Genomic DNA, 26,883 nt, shown 5'->3' on the forward strand with positions numbered 1-26,883 from the left:
GGATAGTAAGACAGCTAGAGAAGAGGACAAATGCAGACATGCACTGAAGATTTACTTGCACCTGGAGGTAGGTCTATAGTGGCAGTGGTGGGCATCCTGATGGAGCTTTCTTTCTTTTAATATACTTTTTTATTGATTTCAGAGAGGAAGGGAGAGGTAAAGAGAGATAGAAACATCAGTGATGAGAGAGAATTATTGATCTGCTGCCTCCTGCACACCCCACCCTGGGGACCCAGCCTCAACCCTGGCATATGCTCTGACAGGGATTCGAACCGAGACCCCCTGGTTCATAGGTCAATGCTCAACCACTGAACCTTGCCAGCTGAGCCTGATGGAGTTTTCTGAGACAATGGAAAGGAAAATTTAAACATAATTTCTAGGAATGTCCTCTCATGAAAAGTAGTATAAGCACAGCCAGCTCTCAATAGCAATTTTTAGTGGGTAAAGTCACCACTGTTATACTTACAAAATTGTAAGCCTTACTGCCTCTGGCTCATTAAGAATTCAACTAAACAGCTCATTTCTACCTAATCACTGCTCATAAGCCATTTCCATTGTACTAGCCTTTTCTGCTATTGAATTAGAAAGTGAATGCAGGAATAATAATGATAAAAGTTCACACTTGCATGGTGCTGACTACCAGTGGCACATTGTAATGAGTCCTTCACAAACACCTTTTTCAATGTGCCTACTGTCTGTATAAATCTGATACAGTATAATCCCCATTTTCCAGAGTATAAAAGTGAAGTGCAGAGATAATATATAAGTTCCCCAGTGTCCAGCAGAACTGACATTTGAATCTAGGCAATTCTGCTTTGCTATAAAATCCTATTTCATCCTGTCAGTCAGTGCTTTATAAATTAGAAAATTGACAGTGAAGAAATGAAAGAATATTTCTCAGGCTACTACTGATAGCAGAGTGGAAGAGACCGGGTTAGAAAGTATCTTTAGTTCTGACCTTCAATCCTAAATTTCTAATATAATTGTCTGAAGATGGTGTAGACCAGAGAGTGAAGGGGATTTTAAAATAAAGTAAGGGAAAAATAAAACTGTTAACTACATCCTGGGAAAATGATGCACAATAGTGCATGAGGTAAGTGTGTGTTGTAATATATCATTCTCTGCTTCCTATAGCTTTATCCCTTAGGGATTTTCGATGTAATAATCCTGTCTCAGAAAGTTATAGTTCTTCCAGAAAGTTAAAAATGATACCCAGAAGAGCAAATGCCTGAGCCACCTATATTTAAAGAAGTCTGAATCACCATTCTATATTTATTTCCTGTTTAAAGTACTTTATTATTTTTGAGTACGTTGAGATAGTTGTAACATGTCTATTTATCCAACCATATCAATTAAAATGCTGTATAGACAAGTGACATGAAATTAAACCCTAAATTCACTCTTTATTTATTTAAAAATATACAAAACCTTAAAGGGTCTCACAGTTCTCAAGTTAGCATAAACTCTGGAAAGTTTAACAGCTGTAATGTATAATATCACCTTAATCTTACTGAAACCAAAATTAATATGTTATTATTCTCTTTAAAAGAAAAAGATCCGTTCTATTTCCTGCAAATAAAATCAAACCAATCATTAGCATCTCATAGTGGTAAAACAACCATTTAATACATGTTCACCTCATCCAATTCTGAAAGTCGGAAGTATTAAAAGCAGCACTTCTAAAGCAGTAAATGTAACAATTATCTGCAAAAAACAATTTGTACAAAAATTTAGAAGGTAGACAGTTAAAAGATAGCATAAAATTCTAAGGACTAATATAGCTATGATATATATATATATATATATATATCCCAGCAGGCGTGGCTCAGTGGTTGAGTGTCTACCTATGAATGAGTGCAGCCAATTAACGATTCTCTCTCATCATTGATGTTTCTATCTCTCTCTCCCTCTCCCTTACTCTCTGAAATCAATTAGAAATATATATGTATATACTAGTATATACATATAATCAATCCTCGAGTGAGGATTAACAAAATATTCTCACCTTAGGATATTTTTCTATTGATTTTTTAGAGAGAGTGGATTAGAGGGAGGAGAGGGAGAGGAGAAAAATATTGATGTGAGAGAGACACATCTATTGGTTGCTTCTGGTGACCAGAGCTGGATATTGTGGGGAACTGATATAGGGTTAAGCCTCAGACTGGCCTGTTGGCAAAGTCACAAACAAGTCTCAGCTTAGAGGACACAGTCCTCTTAGCATAATTAGGCTTGACCTTATAACACTCCCTTGATCTTATCTGGGAAGCTAATGGGCTGAGGGAAGTGCAGGAAGTGTAACTATGGTCAAAACAAGTGAACCTCACAAGAACTGTGTAACTATGGTGGCCCCTGCCCTATTTACCTCTGACTATAAAAGGTCGGTGCGGCCTGAGCACGGGTGGAAGTCTTTCCTCTTGAGTTGGACTTTCCCACCTGGCCCCCAATATTCCCAAATTATCTTGTGTCTTTTCTCTTTCATTTGTGTGTGGCTCTTGTTCCAGATCCTGAACCCTGAACCACGCGGGACGTGGAGGGAAACATTTACCAACAGGATATCAAACCTTCAATCCAGGTGAGTGCCCTTGACCAGGAATCAAACCATGACCCTTCGGTCTGTGGGCTGACAATTTAACCACTGAGAAAAACAGGCCAGGGCAAGATATATTTTTAATTGCTTATATACTATTTTGATTCAGTTGTTAATATATTCACAAAGAGCTTCTATTCAATCTAAAATACAAACCATTAAGTATTCAATTTTTAAGACTTAGACCAAGCAATGTAGTCAACAGGGACTCTTGCCCAACCATAAACTTTGTCAGGCTGAGAGTGAAGGAGGTGCAGATATGGGGTGGAGGTATCTTCATAGCTGTTCAGGTCAGGAAGGGAGGAATGAGAAGATAAATTTGGGTTATAAAGAGTAAATTACATATTAATAGAATATATCATTTTAATGTTTTGCTGAGGCAATTTATGAGGTCTCAGGCCAAAGACACCTTCCTTAAACTTTGTTTTTTTCTGGAAGTGGAAACCACTGGCAGAATTATGGGGTAGTACAGGCAGTTGCTTATCTTTCCCAAGGCCACTAAAGGAAAGAAAGAACCAACTTACATTGGAAAAGAGAAGGAATGTTTCAGTTCAAGCCCTTTTACTCTATGGAGAACAAGAGTGGGGCTTATGCCCTCCCTGTATTTTTTGAGTCAGAGTGTGTGTGTTGGTCTGGTTTCCAGGAAAGCAATTCTTATCCTCCATTTCTTCGTAGAAAGGAGGGGTGTGTGTGTGTGTGTGTGTGTGTGTGTGTGTGTGTGTGTATGTGTTGGAAGTGGGTGAGGTATATATAAATGGAGACTGGACAAACTTTGTTATTCTTTTCTTCTCCAGGGACAAGATGAGGTCAGGAGTAGAGGTTTCCCACACTATCCAAATGTAGAGTCTTCCTGTGAAAGCTTTCATAAGCTGAAATGGTGGAAAGCAAAGAAGCAATTTGCTAACAAATGCACAAAATAAATCGAGATAAAGCCCAGATGCTCACAGACACAGCTCAAAGCTCTGATGGCTTGATGCAGAGTTAGCTGAGTGTAGTACCCAGGGAAGGCGTTTGGCAGGGACCTCTTGTTGCTCAGGGTGCTGGCTGCCTCTCTAAAGGCACAAAACAAATGCTTAATGCTATTTTTGATTTTCACCTTTTTTTCACAAAAGCAAAAAATTCTCTTCAGATATCTTTTGATTAGTGAAAACAGGTACAAATGCAGGTCTTTTGTAAAAGGCAAATGGCCTACAGTGAAGTTTGAAAACATGGGGGATAACTGTGCATACAAAACCCACAGCTGTCAAACAGGGCTTTTCTCTGGGCTGATAAGAGAATAAGTACTGTCATAGCACCCAAGATGACAACTTTGGTGCTGAGATGGTCACCGACTATTGTTCTGTAAATTCAATTTACTACTGAGAAGGAAAGAAAAAAAAAAATACATAGTCATAGCCCAAGAACCTGAACTTGCCTAACCAAACACACCTCCCTTGCTTGAGGAAGAAGAGCCTACATCTGGTTGGTGGCAGTTGTATGTAAGAACTTACTTTTATGCTCATTTTTATTTCAGTTGTGTTTACCCAAAAAGAACAAGTGACAGAATCTGGGTTTAAGCTCAAGCTTATCCTTCAGTTACTGAAATTCATGATCTCATCACTATACTCTGTTCCCATTGAAGGCAGATTATTAGGACTTTGTGTCAAACTAATAATTAAAGATAAAACAATATGAGAATAATTGTCTTCTAATATTTGCCAAGCACAACTGACTAAGATTAAGCTATTTTCCATATCTAGGAACTAAAACTCATTAATATATCATAAAATTATGATTATTAACATAAATCTAAAGCCTTTCATTCACCAAAATATTTACCAAGTGTATTGTAAGGGTCAGGATTATATTGTTCATCTATGGCACCAGCAACTACAGTTGTGCATCTTGTACACTCTTCAGTTCCAAAAGGTGCCGTTCATATTGCCCCACACAACGCAGAGTCACAGCATGGACTTTGAAGGATAGCTACTTTATAAAGAGTAATAAGCCCCAAGTTTTTCCATCAAGGGACTTTAAACTAGAATTCAGGAGTGGATTCCATTGGTTTTGAAGACATTTAAAGAAAGAATATTCAGATTCTATATGGCTCTATTTGGATATTTCTTATTTTGTAATGTAAATAATTTTTATTTCTTGTGGATATTTCTTTATCCAGGAATGTTCCTTCATTGTTATTATCCTACTTTCTCATGAATGATGTATATGGGATGTCAATATTCAGATGAGGAACTTCCCCAATTCTAAAGAGGGAAGTGAGGAAAAAGCATTCTAGTGAAAACTGTCAGTGTGACCCTCTTTCAGAGAAGGAAGTAGATTCATCTCCCTGGTAATCCCTGCCTTCTCAGGTAGGTGAGGTATGAAGACACCAAGAATTTCAAGAAGGTGACTCTTACTACTATTCCATCACAGGTGGTAACAGATGGCCCAGTTCTCAGGAATTTATTTATTTATTTATTTATTTATTTATTTATTTATTTATTCTTTTAATTTGTTTTATTTTTTTCCATCACTATTTTTGTTGTTGTTGTTGTTGTTAATCCTCACTGAAGGATATTTTTTCCATTGATTTTTTTTTTTTTAGAGTAAGTGAAAGGAAGATAGAGAGAGGGGAAGAGAGAGAAAGAAAGAAAGAGGGAGAGAAAGAGAAACATTGATGTAAGGAAGACACATCAATTGGTTGTGGTCCTCATGCACTTCCATCAGGGTTTGGGATTGATCCTGCCACCCAGGTATGTACCCATGACTGGGAATACAAACTGCAACCATTGGTACATGTGCCAAAGCTATAACCACTGAGAAACACAAGCCAGGGCTCCACCACATTTTATCCCTTTTATGCTCTCTACTACCTCCACCTATCCACCTCCACCCCACAATCACCACACTGCTGTCCATGTCCATTAGTTCTCTATCTTTTTTTTCTCAATCCCTCCACCACTCTCAAACCCTTCCTGTCTGCCTGCTTTCTATCTATGAGTCTGTCTCTATTTTGCTTGGTAGTTCAGTTTGTTCATTATTCCACATATGAGTGAATTTATACAGTACTTGTCTTTCTCTGACTGGCTTATTTCACCTAGCATAATGTTTTCCAGGACCATCCATGCTGTCACAAAGGGTAAAATTTTCTTCCATTTTACAGCAGAGTAGTATTCCATTGTGTAAATGTACAGCAGTTTTTTGTCCATTCACCTACTGATGACCTTGGGCTGTTTCCAGATCTTGGCTATTTGTAAACAATACTGCAGGGAACATAGGGGCACATACATTCTTTCAAATTTGTGTTTTGGGTTTCTTCAGCTAAATTCCCAGAAGAGGAATCACGGGGTCATGAGGCAGTTCCATTTTTTTAATTTTTGAGATAACTCATACTGCTTTCCCCAGTGGCTGCACTAATCTGTATTAGGATTCCCCTTTCTCCACATCCTTGCCAACACATATTTTTTGATTTACTGATGATCGCCATTCTGAGAGGTGTGAAGTTATATCTCATTGTGGTTTTAGTTTGCATTTCTCTGATGACTAGTGATGTTGAGTATCTTTTCATATGTCTATTGTCCATCTATATGTCATCTTTTGAGAAGTCTCTATTCAGGTTATTTGCCCATTTTTAATTGGATCGTTGGTATTTTGGGTATTGAGTTCTATAAATTCTTTGTAATTTTTTTTAAAATGTATTTTATTGATTTTTTACAGAGAGGAAGGGAGAGAGGAAGGGAGAGAGATAGAGAGTTAGAAACATCGATGAGAGAGAAACATCGATCAGCTGCCTCCTGCACACCTCCTACTGGGATGTGTCCGCAACCCAGGTACATGCCCTTGACTGGAATCGAACCTAGGACCTTTCAGTCCGCAGGCCGACGCTCTATCCACTGAGCCAAACCGGTTTCTGCTGTAAATTTTGGATATTAACCTCTTCTTAGATGTATCATTGGCAAATATGTTTCTCATTAAGTGAGGTGTCTTTTCACTGTTTCCTTTGCTGTGCAAAAACTCTTTAGTTTGATGTAAACCTATTAATTTTCTTTGGTTTCCCTTGCCTTAGGAGATATATCAGAAAAAATATTGCTATAAGAAATGTCTGAGATTTTACTACCTATGTTTTCTTCTAGAGTTTTTGTGGGTTTGAATCTAACATGTAAGTCTTTAATCCATTTTGAGTTTATTCTTGTGTGGTATATATATTCTTGTGTGCTATATAAATGTACACATTTATCAGTGTGTACATTTTTATGAGAACAACTAGCAAACAAGAATAACAAAAGCAAAAAAGGAGACATGTAATACTTTAAACAATAAAAAAAGAGTAACAAAAGCCTATTATTGTATGGAAAATTTCATTATTAGGGCTTCCTTACCCTTCATATATTTGATACAACAAATTGACCTAATTGACACACCTTTCTCTTTACTACCCCAACAGCCTGGCCTAAATCTACAGCATGCGGTTTCATCATTTTTCCCCCTTATTATCCTATGATGCATGAACTTATATTACAAGATAATTTTAAACTTAACTTCAACTAAGATAAACAAGTTTTAAATATTTTTGTTAGAATTTTCTTTTTCTTGTAGAGGTACAGAAAGGTGAAACTTGAGTTTGGAATTTAAAGCTCGGGGGGTTTGGTTATAGAGGCCACCCTCTTGCCCATAGGTTCCCTGCACTGACTTCAGTGGTCCTGCTGTTATTTTGCATGGCTTCACTAATTGTGGCTGGGCTAGTCCAATAATCTATTATACTGATGAATTTATTTATGAGTTCTCCAATTTTTGCCTGATTTCAGGTTGTCTAGATGTCCATTATTATCTTGCCCCAGTTATTTTTAAACAAACACTGAAAAAGTTAATTTTTAATAGCAAATCTGTATATCCAATTTAAAATATTATTTCTAAACTTTGGTAGGACTATATTGACCCTGTGTCTTTGGAACATGTCATTTGATTGCCTGGTGAGCAGGAAGGTGGTAGTTTGTGGAAACCAATATCTGCATGTGTCATCAAAAGGAAAGAAAATTCCTTAGTCTACAGACTTACAAAATCATACAAAAAATGAACAAACTAGCTTAGAGAATATCACAGAAAAAAATCATATGTTCCAAATCCTCAAAGAGAGCCACATTGATGGGTCTCAGGATGGGTTAACAGGATGGGTCTCAATACTCTCCAGATTTGTACTGCACATGCACTGAGAAGGATTATGGTTCCCATAATTGCAGCAAAATACAAATAAACCAGGTTCTCTCCCTCACACACACATTTCTACCTTCCACACAAATTAAAAATTAAAGCACTGGCTGAAAAAAATTAGAAATCTGTTGTTAATGGCAAGGTCTTTTAGAAACACAAATATGTCTAGAATTTTTTTTTTTAAATCTGTAAGTAAAATGGGATATATAAAAGTGTGCTACTTTCTTTCTGGGCCTTTTGACTTCACCAAGCCTACCCTGATCAGTGTAATTACCAGAGTAAGGGGTTGGTGATTATAGTTGTATTTAAGTTTGAAACAAATGTTCTTCATAAAAGGATTGATACCAGAAACTAGACCAAAAGGGGAATCTTATAGGGCGGTAGATGTAGTTGGGGTAGAGGGCAGAAGCACATTTCTACTCCTCCACACACAAGCTTCTTGTTCACTCCTTCTCTGTGTATCTGCCCATTCTTAAACCATTAGCTCTAGCCTCTCTGTTTCTGCTGCCAAAATTGTTGCTTCAGCATATGTTTGCTCTTTCCACGATATTGGGAACTTATGCTTCTTCCAGATGAAAACACATACACACAAACATCATGACTTTTCATCACAACCAAAATTAGACGTCATTCTTATATGTGCTAGAGAAGCAACGGTCTTTCATCCACTGATCTTTCTGGTTCTTGGTCCATGCATTCCTCTCAGATCCTTCGAAGGCTTGTGGAAACCTTCAAATCTATACAATTTTTTACTTTGCTCAATTCTGTCCACCACCCTGATTCATTTCCTCCTCAGTGCTTCCTGGCTTTGCCAGCTGTTGAAACAGCAGGCCTTGCCTCTGTTTTATATCTTAATTGACTGTAAAGTCACCGACTACTACATACAGATCATATCCTGAAACTACTTTTCCCTCCTCCCTGGACTCCCTAGCCCTGCCCTTCCTGGACTACTTCAGGCTCCCAGGGTTCCTTTCAACAGCAGCACTATCGACAGACAATGAAAACTAAAATAGGGGATTAAATTGTGAGGCAAAGTTTGCTTTTTAAATCTCTCTTCTTTAAGTTTTTGTCTTGTATCCACAGATAATTGTGCTCTTTTGAATGATTTCCATTTTGAGCATGCTTATAGTTAAAAGATTTTTTATGAACTAACTTTATATTTAAAAGTGAATATCATAATGAACCATCTTCCAATGTATCTGGTTCAATGAGATTAGTATTCTTATATTTTCCAGTCCTACCCCCTGGACTCATCTCCCAATATTATTCTGAAATCATCGTCAGCCACTAGTCACAATGAGCCATGTTAATTCAGGATTAATCCTCCTGGGTTTCTAAATTGGTTACACCCACATCCTAGATGTGACCAGGGTGTATTCAGATCAGCTGCCTTATTTTCATCTTGTTACTCATACCATTAATCTCTGACATTTTCACAGTGTGGAGAGCTTGTGCTTTTTGTCAGGGAAAGTTTGCTTTGTCAAAGAAAGATTTCCTTATATACTGTAAACCTCTTATTTGAATAGGATAAATCACGAACATTTGTTGACTTTGGGTAGATCCCACCCATGGTAGATTTGCACTGTGACAAAGGGAGCAGAGCTGGTGAAATTAAGTCTATTTCTGGGTTGCCATTAACTTGTTTTGTGTCTCTAAGCAGACTCTGCAAACATGTCAGTATAACTGTGTTCAATACGTTTGAAAAGTTGAGACAGGGAATATATAATCATTCCCAAAATGATTTTCTAGAGATGAAAACCACAATGTCTGAAAAAAATGCACTGGATGGGATTAACAACAGACTACACATTGTAGAAGAAATGGTTAGTGAACATAAAGGCATAGCAATAGATATCATCCAAATTAAAACACAAAAAGAGAAAAGGATTTTTAAAAACGAATAGGGCATCAGTTAGCTGTTAGAAATTGTATGGGATCTCAAATCCCAGAAGGAAGAAGAAACAGAAAAAAGATTTGGAGAAATAATGACTGTAAAACTCACATTTCTAAGAAGCTTGATAAACCTGAAGTATGCATGCGTGAGCACAGACACACGCCCATGAAAACAACCACACCAAGGCACATCGTAATTTAATTGCTCAAAATCAGTGACCACGAACTTACAAGCAGACAGAGAAAACAAATGCATTCTGGACAGAAAAAGAATGGAAGGAAAGAAAACATATTTCTATAAGGAAAAATGAGGTAAAGTATAATCATGAGTGATACACTTACTTTGCATTAAGTCCAGATATTTTTAACATAAGTCTCTGAAGTCTGATTTTTTAAATTCAAAGTAAGATATGCAGTTCCCTTTCCTTCCAAAGCTTCCACCAAAGACCTTTGTTCTGCTTGTCACTGGGCCAATTGCTGCTCTTGCAATCTACAGCTATATACCCACAAAAACGCCCTTTGTATTTAGATCTCTGTGCTCAGTGTGTTAGAGGCCAATTTTACTTTGTGCCATGTTGCGGTCTCTTATGAATAACATCAGTTACTCAGCTTCTGATTTTCATTCTCTTTATTTCTCCAGGATTTTACTGTAAAAAAAAATATTCTATTAAGAATCTGTACAATTTGGTACAAAATGACTACTCCCAAAGACGTCCTGAGAAAAAATTTGAAGATGGTTCATGGCTATCCCATGATCTATGCTTTTGTGGACAACTGGGAAAGGATTGAACAGTTCCACAGCAGGCCAGATGACATTGTGATAGCCACTTACCCCAAATCAGGTGAGTTCTGTGGCCTGAAAAATGCAGGTCTCATATCAACTTTTGTTTTCTGAAAATCAACTTCTCTATAAAATATTATCATCCTAAATAAAATTAATATGCCTATCAGTCAGTCTAGCAATCTACTTCAAATATATTAAAATGGGCATTTGGGGCATAGGAAATGAAACTGCAGAATTAAGTTTCTAATGAAATATATCATGATAGCAAGCTTCCAATAGGTACTTTTCCCCTCAGATTCAGATTATGGTTTATAAAAAATGTTGCTTTTTGCCACAGGTACCACTTGGGTAAGTGAAATTGTGGACATGGTTTTAAATGATGGAGATGTTGAGAAATGTAAGCGAGATTTTATAACTGTGAAAGTTCCAATGTTGGAAGTGGCTGTCCCTGGATTAAGAACGTCAGGTAATTTTAAACCATTTGGTAATTATTATTTTGCAAGATTATTTATCTAACATATTAATTATTGTGTTTATGATTTCCACTAAAAATGGAGTGAATTTGGTAACATAAAATTGAAGTTTGAAAGCAATACAATAACTGAGGCATATAGAAAAACTGCAGTTTTAGCCTATGACATATTTGGGTATGGTAACCAAAAATGAATGAGTTTTGTTGTAGGAAACAACTAAAAACTTAGTTGATAATATAAAAATTCCTTATATTTTATTGACTTATTGTATAGAATTTGGTGGAGTAGAACAATAAGTTCCTAATTTAGAACTTTGCTGTAGTTAAATAAATAAATAAATAAGTACCAATCCCTTTTAAAAATAAAATTTATTATTAATAAAATTTATTTATTATTTCACAAATATTTATTAAGTGCTTCCAAATAATTATGTACTATTATATGAACTAGATACAAGATGATTAGTAAATTAGATGTCCTAACCACAAGAAACTTATGGTAATATTGAGACATTAAATAAATAAACTACCAACACGTGCATATTATTGGTCTTATGTATCCAGAGATTAGGACTCTATGAAAGAGAACAACAGGAGAGTTTACTTTAGACTGGATGATGAGGAATAGCTCTCCTGAATTGAGACCTAAAACCATGCATATAGTTGGAGAAAGCATATTTCCGGAAGGTGAAATATTAGCCATAAAGGCCTAAGTGCAGAAAAGGCATTGGCATAGTCCTAGGATTAAAAAACAAAACAAAACAAAACAAAACAAAACAAAACAAAAAAAACTACAATAACCAACAACAACAATGAAAGAAGGGAAGAATGGGATGCAAAACAATTGGAGGCTTGCTGGGGACAGATCATGTAGAATTTGTAATTTTTAAGAAACAGTGAGCTGGGGGTGCGGGAAGAGACTGGACAAAAATCCTACACCTATGGATGAGGACAGTGGGGGGAGGGGTAAGTGTAGAGGGTGGGGTGGGAACTGGGTTGAGGGGAGCTTTGGGAGGAAAAAGAGGAACAACTGTAATAATCTGAACAATAAAGATTTATTAAAAAAAAAAAAGAAAGAAAGAAACAGTGAGCTGAGAGAGAATCAGAAAAGTATGATGTCCTGAAGGCAAGTGAGAGATGTTAAGAAGTGAGGCCTGGCTCTCTAGTGCTATTGGAAACCCGGAATAATTACAGTGAAGAAATTGTACAGCAATTTAAAGAGCAGAATCCAAATGCTGTCGCCTACTGGAGCTAGTTGTTTACACAGGCAGAGAAAGACCAACTGGGCATGTGTCCTTTTTCCTGTGTGGTTGCCTGAAGTCAGAGGGCAAATGCTAAAGCTTGGAACTGAAGGACAAGCAACCAAATGAATGTTAGAGTGACCTAAGACTCGAGGCCCATAGAAAAGTATGAAATAAGAAAGTGGTAGAATCAAAGTAATCAGGAATAGGGGAGTCAGGGACTGTTTGTGGGAGACGGGGGCTGGAGGTGGTTAGTAAGGCTGTGTAGCATTGCCAGAGAATGAGCAGGTGAGGTACACCAGGTAAAGGAGGATAAACTGGCACTCAGATTTAGTCTGGAGCCTGAATGTGAATACTTATGGTGTCATTACATATTGCCAACATTTATATCTGTGCATGCAAAGGGTTCATTTAAAGAATATCAATGGCAAAACAATTACAAGACAGAAGAAAGTTGAGGAAGGGAAAAGGAGCAACAATGTGGGAAAACTCCACAAAAGAAATAAACATGAGTTCATGTCATGGCACTGAGGAATAGTGAGTTGTGGAATGTTATGATCTCTCATTTCTATATGCTGAGTAAAGTGGCTGTAACTACCAGGTCAGTACAAGCATAATGAAATAGGAATTTTATAGATGTATAATTAATTTTTTCTTATAAAATTCAGGATAATCAATTGAATCTGAAATTCAGATAACAATTTTATTTAGTACTAGAGGCCTGGTGCACAAAAATTTGTGCACTCGGGGGTAGGGGGTCCCTCAACCTGGCCTGTGCCCTCTCACAGTCTGGGACCCCTCGGGGGTGACCACTTGCTGGCTTAGTCCTGCTCCCCGGGGGATTGGGCCTAAGCTGGCAGTCAGACATCCCTCTGGCAGCCTGGGAGCCCTCTGGGGATGTCCACTTGCCAGCGGGGAACAGGCCTAAGCTGCAGTTGGACATCCTTAGCGCTGATGAGGAGGCAGGAGAGATTCCCTCCACTGTTGTACTGGCAGCCATCAGCCTGGCTTGTGACTGAGCAGAGCTCCCCCTGTGGGAGCGCACTGACTACCAGGGGGCAGCTCCTGCATTGAACGTCTGGCCCCTGGTGGTCAGTGTGGGTCATAGTGACCAGTCATTCCCAGTCTTTCTGCTGTTAGGGTCACTTTGCATATTACCCTTTCATTATATAGGATAGAGGCCTGGTACATGGGTGGGGGCTGGCTGGTTTGCCCTGAAGGGTGTCCCAGATCAGGGTGGGGGTCTCGCTCGGGTGCCTGACCAGCCTGGGTGAGGGGCTGAGAGCCATTTTCAGACTGGCCAAACCCCCTTCAGGGAGGGGGGTCCTGCGGGGGTGCCTGGCCAACCTGAGTGAGTGGCTGGTGGCTGTTTGCAGGCTGGCCACAGCCCCTTTAGGGTGAGGGTCCCCACTAGGGTGCCTGGCCAGCCTGGGTGAGGGGCTGATGGCTGTTTGCAGGCTGGCCAAGCCCCCCAGCGGGGACCCTCACCCCATGAGGGTGTGGCCATCTGGGTGAGGGGCTGATGGCTGTTTGCAGGATGGTCACAACCCCTTAAGAGTGGGGGTCCCCGCTGGGGTGCCTGGCCAGCCTGGGTGAGTAGCTGATGGCTGTTTGCAGGGCGGCAAAGGCCCCCAGCAGGGAACCTCACCCCATGAGGGTGTGGCCATCCTGGGTGAGAGGCTGATGGCTGTTTGCAGGCTGGCCACGGCCCACAGCCACCCAAGCTCCCAGTGGAGGCTGGCTGGAAGCAGGTATCTGGGATTTATTTATCCTCTATAATTGAAACTTTGTTGCCCTGAGCGGAGGCCACAGCCTGCCAGGGCAGGCAGGAAGCTTGGCTTCCTCCATCACCGGAGCAACCAAGCCTCCTGCTTGCTCCAGCTCTGTGGCTGCCAGCCGCCATCTTGGTTAGGTTAATCTGCATATGGTCACTCTGATTGGCTGGTGGGCATGGCTTCGGGCATAGTGGAGGTGTGGTCAATTTGCATGTTTCTCTTTTATTTGATTAGATAAGTATATCTCAAATATTACATGGGAGATACTTATACTAAAAGGCATCTGTTGTTAATCTGAAATTCAATTTTAACCAGAATTTCTGCATCTTTATTTTCTAATTCAGTGGTTCTCAACATTCCTAATGCTGCGACCCTTTAATACAGTTTCTCATGTTGTGGTGATCTTCAACCATAAAATTATTTTTGTTGCTACTTCATAACTGTAATTTTGCTACTGTTATGAATTGCAATGTAAATATCTGATATGCAGGATGTATTTTCATTATTACAAATTGAACATAATTAAAGCATAGTGATTAATCACAAAAGCAATATGTAATTATATATGTGTTTTCCGATGGTCTTAGGCTATCCCTGTGAAAGGGTCATTCGACCCCCAAAGGGGTCGCGACCCACAGGTTGAGAACCACTGTTCTAAGTCTTCCAATTCTATCTTCATTGATATTAAGGGGTTTTCCTAATACAACCATGTGCTATGCACTGCTCTCTAGAAAGCATTTGTTGGTAAACAAAACAAACACTATCCCTGTGTGTTTGGGGGTGGTGACAAGGAAGACACATGAGAACTGACAATAAACAATGGCAAATGGATGATGAAACAAAAATAAGTGCTATATAGAACATTTTAAAAGGATGTTTTAGTAGAGAGATACTGGGTGACTTTTTAGCATCTGCAATAAAATTTTGTAAACAGGAGAAACATAGGATTGCTTTGAATGAGTGAATCAGATAAAATTTGGGGCAGGTGTGTCTTCATATTCAAAAGGTGGGAAGATAATGTAGGATTAACAGGTAATCTAGATGTTAAACTGGATATAAGTAATATTGTGAATAGGACTTTATGATTTATTGTCTGTGAAACCTGAAAGAGGAGGCGACAAATAATGAGACCTTGATGAACCTATAGGAAATGACATCTGTAACAGCTATATCTGGTGTATGATAAAGGCCACAAGTCCATCAAGAGAAAAGTAAGTTAAAAGGGTTAGCACAGCTCTTCCTAGCCTATGTCACAAGTTCTCTGTCTTTACTCCACAGGTGCCTTCAGGCTGGCCAAGTCGCTTATGTAGTGAGATCCTCCTGATTCTCACATAGAAAATAAATGGATGCTTTCTGCCTCAGGGGAGTTTATATAGCCTTTGTCCAAAGACTTCAACCACATATTAGTTGTATGACTTTGGGGAATTCAGCTAACACCTAAAAGTTGCACACCATTTTCATTTTGCATATACATATGACACATAAAGGAAAGAATGAAAATGCAGAAAAAAAAGCTGATGCTACACAAAAATGACATCACCGTTACTATAATAGCTGATGTAAAACTATAGTTGATGTGAAACTTACTAAATATTAATATCTCTTTGACATAGAGAAAACATTTTTATAATTATTTATAACATACACAGGTATGATAAAACCAAAGTGCTAAGATTGATAGTTTTACTCCTCATTTTGGAGATGCAGAAAGTGAAGCATAGAGACTGGGCTACTTTCACATGTCTCACAGTGAGTCAGTGATAGAGTTAGGATTTGAATCCAAGGAGACTAATCTCATATCTTATGCCCTGAACCATCATACAATATCGCCTCTTAGAATCTGGGTAAATAATGCCTATGATTAGTTTAAAATTCAGTGACATTATATACTGTTCAGAAATATTTTGAAAGGCTGGTTGAGAAAATCAGGAAATGCAGGGTCCTTGGAGACTCTAATATCTCTATATACCAAACTAAATTTCCCCAGGTGTAGAGCAATTAGAGAAGAATCCATCACCCCGGCTTGTGAAGACACATCTACCCATTGATCTCCTTCCTGAGTCTTTTTGGAAGAACAACTGCAAGGTGCCAGTCAATTTTTTAATGTGACTCTTGACTCACTCACATAGTAAATAATTGCTCAGATGTTTTATTTACTTGTTACCTTGAGAACTGAGCTACATAAGAAAGTGTTTCAATGAATGTGCTTCAAATATATTTTTATCCTCACCCAAAGTTATGTTCTTTATTGATTTTAAACAGAGAGGAAGGGGGGGAGGGGGAGAGAGAGAGAGAGAGAGAGTGAGAGAGAGAGAGAGAGAGATTGACTTATTGCCTACCTTATGTGCCCCAATTGGGAAATGAACCTACCACCTAGTTAACTGCCCTGCCTGGGAATTGAACCTGCAAACTTTTTGGTGTATGAAACAACATCCAAACCAGTTGAGCCTCCTGGCCTAGAGCTCAATTATTTTAGTCTAATCCTACATACTAAAGGTTTCCAACATTATGTAGCAAAAGGATTCTCATCTCAGCACAATATTGCTGCTGTTGTTTCCCAGCTGTCTCCGGTAGTCTGGTCTTCTCTGAAAATTCAACATAGGATGTTCTTATGTGATTGATAAAATTCTCTGGTGAAACATTTATGGCTGGATATTTGTTTTGGAGAAATTTTAAATTCATTTCTTTAATAATCGTGGAGCTATTCAGATTATCTATTTTATCTTAGCTGACTTTTGCTAGTTTGTGATGTGTGAGAAATTCTAAGTTGTTGAATCTTGTAAATCTTGAAAAGCTATTCATAATGTTCCCTTCTTCTTTTTTTAAAAAAATATGTTATTTTATAGGAAATTTATTTATTTTTAGACCAATTTTAGGTTCACAGCAAAATTGAGTGGAAGTCAAAGCGATTTCCCATACACATTTTGCCCTCACACACATTTAGATTCTCTGTTATCATCATTTCCTACCAGAGTGGTACATTTGTTACAATTGAGGAACCTACATTGACACATCATTATCACCCAAAGTCCATAATTAGGAATTTTTCTTGGTGTTGTATATCTTATGGATTTGGAGAAATACACAGTATGGAATTGGAATTACACAGTATGTAGCCTTTACAGATTGTATTTTTTCTATCATGCATTTTACATTCTTCTATGTCTTTTCATGACTTAATAGTCATTTTTTTTTTTTTTAGTGTTGAATAATATTCTGTTGTCTGGAGGTGCCACAGTTTTTTTACACTCACCTACTGAAGGACGTATTTGTTGCTTTCAAGTTTTGGCAATTATGAATAAAGTTGCTACAAACTATCATGTGCACATTTTTTTGTGTACTTTATTTTTTAACTCTTTTGGGTAAATACCAAGTAGTGCAATCGTTAAATTGTATGGTATGAGTATGTTTATTTTTAAAATGTTTAAATTGATTTGTAGATATTTCATAGATTTCAAATATGCTTTCTTTGCCATTTTGTTCATTTTTCTCTTTAAAAATGCCATCCATTTCTTCCTTCTCCTCCTGCAGATGATTTATCTGGCTCGAAATGCCAAGGATGTTGCAGTCTCATATTATCATTTTGACTTAATGAATAATTTGCAACCTCTTCCTGGCACCTGGGATGAATATCTAGAGAGATTCATGGCTGGAAATGGTAGGTAGACCTTGGTTTAAAATTAATAATTAATTTTTAATTTTTAATAATACCATTAACTATTACTGCTATGACTTTTCCTTTTAAAACACTTATTTTTCCCAGTCAGTAACAAGTATATTCAAATACCATTTAAAAAATTAAATCAAATATGTCTAATATTTTCCTATGATTTTCAATATAAACTTGGTGTTAAACATTGGCATGCCGGGCCAGCATGGTTCAGTAGTTGAGTGTCACGGTTCAATTCCAGGTTAGGGCACATGCCTGGATTGGGAGCTCAATCCCAGTAGGGGCCTTGCAGGAGGCAGCTGGATCAATGATTCTCTCTCGTCTTTTGATGTTTCTGTCTCTCCCTATCCTTTCCTCTTTGAAATCAATAAAAAAATATTTAAAAAAACAAAACCATTGGCTTAATGAAAATATTCTCTAGCCTCTTTTTAGTTGCTAGAAATCCATTCTCAATTTCTGCTCATGATAGAAATTGTTTACCTTGTCAAAACCATTAGTAAAAAATGTTATACACATATTCATAGTACTTAGGTAAATATTTGATATGAGTACTTCATAAAAAGAATAGTCTCCTTCCATGTGAGGCTAAGTATAACCTATTGAAGGTAAATGTATTTTCAATTGAAATGCTTCCTTGTACCTTATATTTTAAAATCTGATTATTTATAAATTCATGGTTAAATTGCCCTTACATTCTCAGTTCCTTTGATTATTAACATCCACAAAATGGTTGTACAATTTCACTTATTTTTCAGGAACAAATCTTTATGAAATGCTATGGAAATATATTTTTGTTTGTTTGTTTGTTTTAGTGGCCTATGGTTCCTGGTTTAATCATGTTAAGAGCTGGTGGAAGAAAAAAGAAGAACACCCAATACTTTTCTTGCACTATGAAGATATGAAAGAGGTAAAATGGTAAAAATTCATTCTGAATAATTCCTCACTACATTCTGGGATAAAAGGATTAATATAAAATTTTCAAAATGATATGGTTGCTTTTCCAATTCTTCATGTCTGCTTACCCAAATCTTGTTCAGATCATTAATGACTTTCTAATTGTGAAAACTTTAACATTTTTATTCTTCTGATCCTATTTGTTTTGAGTACCTTTACTTTCTGAAAATCTCTCCTCCATCTAACACATTATCACTCTCTCATGGTTTATTAGTGTATCTCTATCACTTGGTCATTTTTCTTTTTAAGCTGTTTGCTATATTTTGGTGTTCATGCCCATGCACACTATTACCAAAACTATTTATGTGCTAGTAATGTCCCCCAAACTTTATTTTAATTCCTACACTGAATTCAAACCCATGCTTTTATTAACATGAACACCAAATTTAATATGTTTAAAACTAAACTTACCTTGCTTCTTTCTCTCCAAAATGTACTTATTTTCTTCTTTTCTTCTCTTTTGGTTAATGATGTTAGTTATATGTCCATTCAGTTTTCAAAACTTGAAAGTAAATTGTCCTCATTAGCTTCCATATAGTGAATCTAGTTCAACTAGAACATCCCATGGGTTCACCTGCCCTACTATATTCTTCAAATGTGCTCCCCTCCTTTATTTTTTTACTACCTCCCTCTTAGTCAGGGTCTCATAATTATTCATCTAGTCTCCTTATGAACCAGTATTAGTTCAAATACTACTGCAAAGCTCCAGGCCTATTCAGGGGCTATTTTACTCAAATTAGGCAAATATGTAGGTGTGTGCATGCACACATATGGGAAATATGTGGAAATCAAGTTTCTCTAGTTCTTAAAAGCTTGGGCTTACAAATGAGAATACTTTTTAGATTTTCAGGTTCATGAAGGAAGATATCATAGCTACTATTCTTGTGATTGCATCCACAATACTTAATATAGCACCTATATTGTGTGAATAATGGATTGCTTGAATGAGTTAATAAATAAATGAGTAAGCAGTATTAAGAAACATTTTAGTGACAATCCCATTTTGCATACCAGGAATCATGTTCCGGTAAAATCTCCCTTGCTCCATGTATTTCTGATTAACCCCCAGATTATTTCTCACATCATATCTATAGAGTCCTCAGTGTTTCTGTTCTGCACAGGCTCCCACCTCTGTCACACTTGTTTGCAGCCCATGGAGAATCTGTGGTCTAAATCTTACCAGTGTTTGAGGCAATTAATGTCAACTTGGTGGCATACACAGCTGTAAAACTAAAGTGGTGTTGATTAATCATATTCAATTACCTATTCTTTATAAGATATAAAATTGCTCTTCTGTTCCAAGTATCTCTCTTTCTACACACATGAGTAGCACTTGTTAGCTTTATGAAAAGAGCAATTTTTCCTTCTTAATATAGTTCCTTTTCTCCACAGAATGGAGAAATACATTTCCTGATCTGGGCTGACATCCAAATTCTGAGTCACACATCATGCTGTCTCCCACATGACGCTCTGGTGTCAACATTTCCTCTTTATTCAGTTAACATGCCTTATTCAAATCAACTCATTTATATTGATTGATTTGCAGTGTAGTCTAATCAGCTTTGTAAGCATATCCAGATACTTGAATCCCACTCAGATCTTCTACACAGATAATAATTACTAAAATATAATGTTTTCTACTGCCACACAGATATTCCTAGACAATGCTATTATAAAGATGTATAATATAACAATATTAGAGCAAAATTACAATTACATATCAAGAATAAAATTCAGAGAGAAGCCTAATTAGTTGCATCTAGTTTATGAGTGGCTGCATAAATTCTCAGTGAGGTGAAAGAGAAATGCAGGAGAGGGAGATTCAAAAGGAGTCAGCACCCTGTATTTGAATTTGTGCTGGTTTATAAAGCAAAGTCTCCATTGATACTTTGATTATGGCCAGATTATTCTCCAAACACATTGAATCCCTAAGAGAAATTGCTCTCTATTCGCCTGTTCATCTAGGTGTTTTCCTAGTACTACTACTAATTTTTCTTTTGGCTTTTTCTTCACGATCATCATTTCTGACTTTTTACTCAGTCTAAGCATTGCCACGCCTTAATTAGCCATTTTATTTTTCTCTCATCAAGGTCGCAAGCATAAACTATTATCATAACTTCCCTTCTAGAGACCTCCCTTCCAAAACATACACGTGTATGCTGCAACCTTTTGCAGTGAGGATACAGGATCTGAAGAGGGGGCCAAGCACAAATGAAAACACTAGATAAGAAACATGAATTTAGAAGGCATGGGGGGTCAGGTGGAAACCTCTCTCTAGAGAAGTTCTCTGACTTCTGGCCGGTCTGCTTTTTATTTACTTGAATACACATTTGCACTTAGCAATGCATACAGGCATATCAAAGGTAAAGTTTGGTAAACAGTAAAAGGATTATCAGGTTAGGGAATTGCCTTCAGCATTGAGCCCACAGCAGGACAATATCATGCTGATTTTCAGCCCTGCTGAATATTGGCCTTCCAATGGGTCTTTTTGCATTAATATGCTAACTACTGTTGGTTTTAGCCTCTGGCATGTGTATAAATGCATGTGCACACATACAGGCACAGAGTTAATAAGACACATTATTAAAAGCTGTTTCTTTCCTTTGGCATTACAGATACAGTCCAAATCCTTCAACAAGATATCTAAAGATATTCCTAATTTAAACACAACTTATCTTTACAGTTTTATAGCCTCTCTCACTCCTACAAAAAATCTCAGATCTAACTCCAACCATTTTGTGTGGGGTTTTTTCCCTTGAACTATGAGAAACTAATACCTCCAAGAGTTTTAATTTTTTCATTATTGAAAATTCACTGTCCAACACCTCAAAAGACCACACATGTTGCTAAATTATATTCACCATTTTAAACTCAGCATAGATATCACTTCCTCAAAGTCTTTCTAGACATATTCATCCAGATTTTAGTTTGGCATCCTAAAAAGCTATAAAAATTAAATTTATGTCATTAGAATCTGGAAAATGACCCATTTCTTATATTTTATTCTTTTTATCCCCAATAGCTAATGGATAATTTAGGTCTCAATGACTTTGCTCATTTATTAGAGTTTATTTTTCATAATTTATGTCTAAGCAAGGTCTAATCAGTATATCTTAAAGCAAGTGTACTTGAAGTTTTCCATGAATTTATTATTTTTGTTTTTAAATGTTGTTACTAAAAACAAGAAAGAAAAATTTAAAAATATGTCTATTGATTTTTTTTGGAGAGAGAAGGAAGAAGGATACAGAGATAGAAACATCGATTAGAGAGGTCATTGAATTGGTTGCCTCCTGCATGCCCCCTACTGGGGATTGAGCTCACAACCCGGGCATATGCCCTGACCAGGAATTGAACCAGTGACCTCTTGGTCGACGCTCAACCCCTGAGCCACACTGGTTGGGTAAAATAAGTTTTTATTAAAAGCAGAAAAAGAGAGGTGGGAAGAATAAAAAGATACTGGGTCTCTAAAACATGCACAATTCAAATCTGATTACAAATTGAGCTTACAATGGGTTTTAAGATTGTTTTCTGTAAGTATTGTTAATATTTAGCTCAAGGTTTATTCTTATTGTACTTTTAATGTAAACTAAAAATATAAGATTTGTAACAAACAAAACATTTCTACTCTATTTTTGCTAAACATAAAATATTGATTCACTATTCAAAATAAACATTTATGAATACATATTATAAATATAGTTTTTACATTATATTTACCATTTTCTTGGATATGTTTCTTTACCCACTAATAGAATCCAATGCAGGAAATCAAGAAGATTGCTACATTTCTAGAGAAAAACCTAAATGATGAGATCTTAAATAAGATCATCCATCACACCTCATTTGGAATGATGAAGGACAACCCTCTGGTGAATTATACACATATACCAAGTTCAGTGATGGATCACAGTAAATCCCCTTTTATGCGCAAAGGTGAATATTTTCCTAAGTTTAACTTTTGTTTTTATTTTGTTATGTATTACTCTGAAGTTAGGATTAACTTTGTGATCTCTACCAAATTACTTAACCAATTTGGGTATCAATTTTCTCATCTATAAAATAAGGACACTAAAAATACTAACCACACAACATTGCTGAATCAGATTAGAAATTATTAAAGGAAATAAAGCTTATAAACCTATTGTCAGAATACCTTGAGTATTTGGTACATATCTCTCCTTGTATTTGCTACTCTGCTACCTGGGAATGGTCTTGTCAGTTCTAATATGAGTCATTCCAAATTTGTTATATCTAAATCCACAATCTTTGCTAAATTGGCATAGACCTCCTTCTCAGTGAGAAACTAATGTCATTCCTTATAGTATCATGTTCTTTAACGTCCCCATATTATTTAGGAAACTTTGTTAAAAAGGATTCACCAAGAGAAAATATTTTTTTTTTTTTTTTTTTACACTATGGGAAGTTTTGCTACCTAAAACTTACTTCCATTGTGGCTCATTGTATATGATTTGTGTTAAAATGTTTTACTTCCATTGTGGCTTGTTGTATATGATTTGTGTTAAAATGTTTTATTAATGACAAAAATAATGCATTTAACAAATTATTAACTTAAACAAATTTGAGAAGTTATCCACTTAATAATACCACCCTCTGTTTTCAATATTCTTTACTGAATTGGCGGGAAAGGGTAGAATTTCAGTTGATGCACTGGGAAGTAAACATAATCCTGGGAAAGTATTGGGGATAGAAATGTGTAGAGAAAACCCTTAATTTTGAAAGAGTATATGGTTAAATTTTTTATAAAACATTTTCCTCCAGAATTTACTAAAATGGAAAATAGTTTCAGTGTTTTAAAATTGTGTTTAATTTTTAAAAATGCTACATTTAACCTTTCAAAACGGCTTCTGGTATAAGAAGGCAAAGCAAATTTTTCATTGTGAATAGTGCATTACAAACTTGAACAAAGAAAACTAATAATACACATTCACACATTTTCTGATGGGAGACTAAGAAGAAAAACTTTATAAAACAAGACAAATATTTTATGCTAGGTCATTGACTGAAATTTCTAGAATAGTTTTATCCCCAATAATATGAAAATTGATACCATTGCATGATTCTCATTAGAATATAGCAAGAGGAAATAAGTTCAGTATCTGAATCATATGGTTTCTCCGACTTCAACCTAAAAGAGCGCATGCTGGCCTAATAAGAGAAACAGTTTTACATTCCCTTCAGAAATGGTAAAGGACATGTCCTATATGGTCAGATTGGCCTGAAATTTATCTGGACTCTGCCACTCCCCAAATTCATGACTTTGAACACATTAATTAATCTGCCAAAACTAAGATTACATCACTAAAAATATGGAGAAAGTACTAAAATCTATGGCACTGGTTTTGGGGGAAGATTAAGCATTTGGAATATATTTCTGATCATAAATAATACATTAAAAAGTAGCAAGCCTTATTCCTTTAAACAATTCAAGATACCTCTATCCATTTATTTATTCATGCATTCAGTAAACACTTAAAGAATACACACTCATTCATTAAGTTATATGTAGGAAAAACTTCATAAATATTTATAGTTAGCACATATCCTGTAGAATATGCAAGGTTGAATGGCACATGCATCTGCTTCAGGAGGCTCATAATGCAATGCAAGAGACATACATGTAAATGGATGCTGAAAAGGGCTCAAAGGGCCATTCAAGTCTTGAAGAATTCTATGTCAAATAAACCAATGTTATAATTTAGCCACACAGTAGTAAAGGTAGTAGGGACAGGATAAATGATGTCCAATATTTATACCTGTGTCCCAAATTTCAATAAAGCAGAAAAATCTGGGCTTTGGCCAACATTTATTGTATCTGAAAAAATTTTTACACTTTCCTTACTCTTATAATGCATATATATTTATATGTGTTAATTTATATTCAAAACAGAAGATCATCGGAGTACTTTATATGAGTCTTTACTGTTTAAACCTGTGCTCTCTGTTTTTTAATATCTTCACATAGGTACTATCTTGAATATACACAACCCTCATATACATCCCTAAGAGCTCTTGCCATCACGTACACATAGAACAAAGAATAATAACTAGGGAAACAACTTAAGGGGATGTTTTTCATTAAAAGGGCTTGAAATCTTCACCAAACCATCACAAGTTAATATAGATGCAATGCAATAGGACATATTTAATATTTCATAATATAGCAAAGTAAATGTTTCCTCCAAGCACATTAACAGTAATAAATATAAGGATCCAAGTTTAAGAAACTAAATAAATTTATATCACAAAAGTTTACTTTTGTAAAGATAATTCAGGAATGATATGTCTGATGCTATTCTTCTCATCTAAAATGCAAATATGATATAAGTCTACTGAACTCAGAAAGAACAAGTACCATATGAGCTTCATAGCATTCTCATGTATGCATAAGTATGAACTGATACTTATTAGCTCTCTATTTTATGGTTTGGTTGTGCTGTTGACCACTTCTTTGTACAGTTTCCAAAAGTAACTCACGGAATAAAATATGCCTGACCGGTGTCCAGTTATAATCCATTAGAGGCCCAGTGCATGAAATCATGCACAGTTAGCATTCCTAGGCCTAGCCTGCAATCAGGGCCATCTTCCACCCAGCCACCGCCAACCACTCGGTTCCCTATGGCTCCCCATTCGTCATGCTGTGATCAGAACCTGCAGGCCAGGGGGTGGGGAAGGGACTGAGAGGTGGTCAATGCACTTCATAGCGACTGGTTGAGTGGTCATTCTGGTCATTATGGTTGCTGCCCTTTTATTATATAGGATAACTTGGGAAATTCATAAACTCTAAAAGGATTTCTTTCAGGAAACTCCACATTGTACATCCCATAAATCTGTACAAGAAAATTAATCCTTCTCAGAAAGTGTCTTTAAATGTTGGACTCTATAGTTATAAGTCACCTTCTAGGTGGGAGGAATTACCAGTAAAAGAGAAATGACATTTTAAAGTATTCAGATACAAAGAAAGTCTTTCTTCAACTTTTCTAACCTTTTCTTTTGGTATATGCTAGCTGTACCTTCATAATGAAAATATTTTATTCCTTCACATGTTTTTGTATTTCTTATTTTTAGGGATTGCAGGTGACTGGAAGAATTACTTCACAGTGGCCCAAAATGAGAAATTTGATGCCATTTATAGGAAGGAAATGTCTGGAAGTACACTGCAGTTCCGCACAGAATTTTGAAGAGCATACAATGCAAATCTAAAAGAATTGACCTGTAATTTGTTGAAACAAGGATAGTTGTGATTTGATGTGCACAATCAAATGGGGTTTAAAAGGGACAATTGTGCTTTTAAAACTTTGATTTTCCAGTGTCATTAATCAGTTCCCAGTTTTGCTCCTGACTCTGAGCTTCCAAATTTTATAAAGTTAAGAGCAATCATTACCTTTCTGTAGACTATTCTTGCCTTTTCCTAGTACTGCCAAGAAAATAGTTATCCTACTCAATCTCCATATATTTGGTCTAAAAATGAAGTTTCCCTCCCTATTAACATGGCCCAAGAAATGTTTGCACACTGAAGCCATCTTTCCTAGCTCTGCCCCTATTTCCCTTTGTTGAAAACTTGGTTCTGGACACACTGTACCACGGCTGTTTTCTGGGTTTCAAGATGTTCCCTGAATCATAGCTCATGGCCTTGTGGTGTCTCTATTTTGATAACATTCTTCATGTCCCACATCATGTAGTTTAGATTTTGGAAATGTGTGTGTCCCTAATCTGAGTACATCCCCAAATTTCTAATTTCTGAGTATCTAATTTCTGAGTTTACTAAGGTGAAAGGTCATTAGCCTCCCTTGGACTCTTTCCTGAGAACTGGACATCTACTCTGAGACCCTGACTGGGGCCTGGAATCTGTTTTCTGGGGAGAATCCTTCCTAGATCTTATCAGCCTCTTATCTTCTGAGAATTGTCTATTGTTGGACTCTGGTCTCCATTTGGGAACTTCAGTTTATTTCCTCTTGTGTCTGAACAGGATTGGATCCCTTAATACCCAGAAAAGATCATAACTGAGGATAAAATTTCCCAATCTGGTGTCTAAGGGATGTTCTCTGGGCTGAATATCCTCTATGCCGTACCAAACATCCCTTCTTTCCAGTGTCTCTCACTATACCTCTCAGTTTGGGCTCTTCAGTGTTTCCTGGAACATTTATTTGTTCCACCTTTGCCTTGGAAGTAATTATTTTTTATCTTTCTATGCAGCAAGACCTTTGCCTGTAAGTCATATTTCATGTGCCAAGTTAAATGTCAAGCCTAAGTTCCAAAACTCAAGCTTGGTTCAAATGCCCTGGGCACTTATTCGTTTTGGGGA

At 36.7% G+C, this 26,883-nt stretch overlaps 1 protein-coding gene across 2 annotated transcripts; it reads left to right on the top strand.

Annotated features, from left to right (window-relative positions):
* The first annotated feature begins 9,819 nt into the window (after nucleotides 1-9,819).
* On the top strand, nucleotides 9,820-25,960 carry SULT1B1 (sulfotransferase family 1B member 1). 2 transcript variants are annotated; one of them, XM_081111834.1, is made up of 8 exons: nucleotides 9,820-9,976; nucleotides 10,305-10,506; nucleotides 10,786-10,914; nucleotides 15,924-16,021; nucleotides 17,468-17,594; nucleotides 18,419-18,513; nucleotides 22,313-22,493; nucleotides 25,647-25,960. In XM_081111834.1, exons 2-8 carry the CDS (start codon nucleotides 10,359-10,361, stop codon nucleotides 25,757-25,759), a joined length of 891 nt encoding a protein of 296 aa, XP_080967960.1. In that variant the 5' UTR covers nucleotides 9,820-9,976; nucleotides 10,305-10,358; the 3' UTR covers nucleotides 25,760-25,960. The 2 variants fall into 2 exon arrangements, with proteins under 2 accessions (XP_080967960.1, XP_080967961.1); XM_081111835.1 differs by lacking the exon at nucleotides 9,820-9,976 and having other exon boundaries at nucleotides 10,215-10,506.
* Nucleotides 25,961-26,883: the final 923 nt, after the last annotated feature.

The sequence above is a fragment of the Myotis nattereri genome (genome assembly GCF_964212035.1).
Source record: "Myotis nattereri genome assembly, chromosome: 1".
NCBI classification, from domain to species: Eukaryota; Metazoa; Chordata; class Mammalia; order Chiroptera; family Vespertilionidae; genus Myotis; species Myotis nattereri.